The 2522-nt window shown below is 41.7% G+C and overlaps 1 protein-coding gene across 1 annotated transcript; it reads left to right on the top strand.

Moving 5' to 3' along the window:
- The first annotated feature begins 1278 nt into the window (after nucleotides 1-1278).
- Nucleotides 1279-2217, top strand: LOC114028988 (olfactory receptor 2L3-like). The gene has a single exon (XM_027843350.1). It carries the CDS (start codon nucleotides 1279-1281, stop codon nucleotides 2215-2217), a length of 939 nt encoding a protein of 312 aa, XP_027699151.1.
- The last annotated feature ends 305 nt before the right edge of the window (nucleotides 2218-2522 follow it).

Raw genomic sequence — 2522 nt, forward strand, 5'->3', positions numbered from 1 at the left:
GTGTGTGTGTGTGTGTGTGTGTGTGTGTGTGTGTGTGTGTGTGTGTTGGGTGGGAGGTGGATGTCATTGGCTGCCTTCATACTCTCCTCCTATCCCAGACCCAGCTCTCCAGCTCCCACTCAGGGTTCCTGATCTCCTGAATGGGACAATTCTCCATCATTAGCCCAACCTGAGCCCACCAATTGTTGTTCTTAAGCCACCCACATGTCCCAGCTCTAGAAACCTCATGTCAATAAATTGCCTTGTGGATATATTAACCATCCAAGTCACGTTCCAATCCAAAGCTCACCCATCACATCTTTACATTTATTGCCTTCCTCATTCAAATATAAGCTCCTAAAGAGTAGGGACTTTCTTTTCACATTTCTATCCCAGTACCTGGCACATGGTATGCATTTCATAAATACTTTAAAAATTAATTTCATGCACATACACACATACCCATGAATGCCTGTTTGTCTTAATCCACTGGAGAAAGAAATGGCAAACTACTCCTATGTCCTTGTCAAGAAAACCAAAACAGCCAAGTTTCACAGGGTCACAAAGATTTGGACACAACTGAATGACTAAACAATGCATATATGTGTACATATATATGTATATGTATATACATAAACATACATATATGCACACACATATATATAGCTATAATACATGTGTGTGTATCTTACTTCTTCAATATCTCTTTTCACATCAACCGCTGTAATAATATTTGAATAAGCACAAAAAACCATGAGAGGTGGCCATGACATTGGGGCTAGAGAGAGAGCAACAGAGTCAGAAAGACCTGCCTTCCACTTCTGCTTCTGACACATTCTGCGCGGGTGAGTCTGGGCAGTTGGACACCTCTCTAAGTCTCTAAGGTACAGAACAGGTCCTGATCCACATTCAGAGAAGGAATTCATCACCTAGAACTCCCTAGACAATGGAAATCACAAGTCTAGGGGAAAAAAGCAAAATAAAACCCATTGCAGATACACACTCATGCACATACATACATATACACACACATACACATATACATGCATACACACATATAGATACCAATTGCAGTTACTTGAAGCAGAATAAGCTGGGCTTCAGAGATTAAAATCAGCACATCTAAATACGTAAATAAGCATGTGTTTGTGCATGTATGCATTTTTGTTTGGGGCAGGGAGATGTTGGGGCAAGGAGAGGAGTCCAGGAGAAATCATAAGGATTTTTTTTTAATTTTTTGCTCCAAAATGTCATTCCATTCACCTTTTATATTTCAGGAAAATAACTTGGAAAGTTCTTATGGAAGAATGGAATCAAACCACTACTGGTTTCTTCTTACTGGGGCTGTTTCCCCCAACAAAAATTGGCCTGTCCCTCTTCCTACTGGTCATCCTCATCTTTCTAATTGCATTCTTGGGTAACTCAACCATGATTCTCCTCATCTGGATGGATCACCACCTCCACACACCCATGTACTTTCTACTCAGTCAACTCTCTCTCATGGACCTCATGTACATTTGCAGTACAGTTCCCAAGATGGCTGTCAGCTTCCTGTCTAGGGACAATTCCATTTCCTTGGTGGGTTGTGGTTTCCAAAGTGTCTGTTTCTTAACTATGGCATGTGCTGAAGGGTTGCTCCTGGCATCTATGGCCTATGACCGTTATGTGGCCATTTGCCGCCCCCTCCATTATCCCATTCTCATGAACAAGAGAATGTGCTTGCTGATGATTGCTGGGTCTTGGGTCTCTTCATCCATCAATGCCATTTTCCATACAGTGTATGCACTCTCCATGCCCTATTGTAAGTCCAGAATCATTAATCATTTCTTTTGTGATATCCCAGCCATGGTGCCTCTGGCCTGCATAGATACCTGGGCCTATGAGTACACAGTGCTCTTCAGCACCAACCTGTTTCTTTTGGTCCCTTTCCTTGGCATCATGGCTTCCTATGGTAGGGTACTCTATGCTGTCCATCATATGCGCTCATCACAGGGCAAGAAGAAAGCCTTTACTACCTGCTCAACTCACCTGACTGTGGTCACTTTTTACTATGCCCCATTTGTGTATACATATCTGAGGCCCCCATCTCTGCGTTCCCCAGAAGAGGGCAAGAACTTAGCTGTCTTCTACACCATCCTCACTCCTATGCTCAACCCCATCATCTATAGCCTGAGGAATAAGGAAGTGTTGGGGGCCTTCCAGAGAATCTTTGGGAGATCCTTATCCCAAAAAGAGTAGCTGGGGACATAAAGTCACAGAAATAGAACCAGGAACAATCTTACCAATCATGGAGCTAAACTACTTTATTTGACAGATTAGAACACATGCTATATTAATCCATCAGTTCTGATTAATCATTATTTTAAATTAAATTTTATTTTTCTCAATAAAAATGAGAATTTTAAAATGACTCTCTCTCTCTTTCTCTCTCTCTCTCTCTCCCCATGTTCCCCCTGGAAACAACGAACAAATGTGCAAATCCCTGTAGTAACTTAGAAAACTCTATCAAAACAAATCCCAATATTGGCCATCTCCAAAAATGT

The sequence above is a fragment of the Vombatus ursinus genome, unplaced genomic scaffold, assembly GCF_900497805.2.
Source record: "Vombatus ursinus unplaced genomic scaffold, bare-nosed wombat genome assembly UNPS02005069.1, whole genome shotgun sequence".
Taxonomy (NCBI): domain Eukaryota; kingdom Metazoa; phylum Chordata; class Mammalia; order Diprotodontia; family Vombatidae; genus Vombatus; species Vombatus ursinus.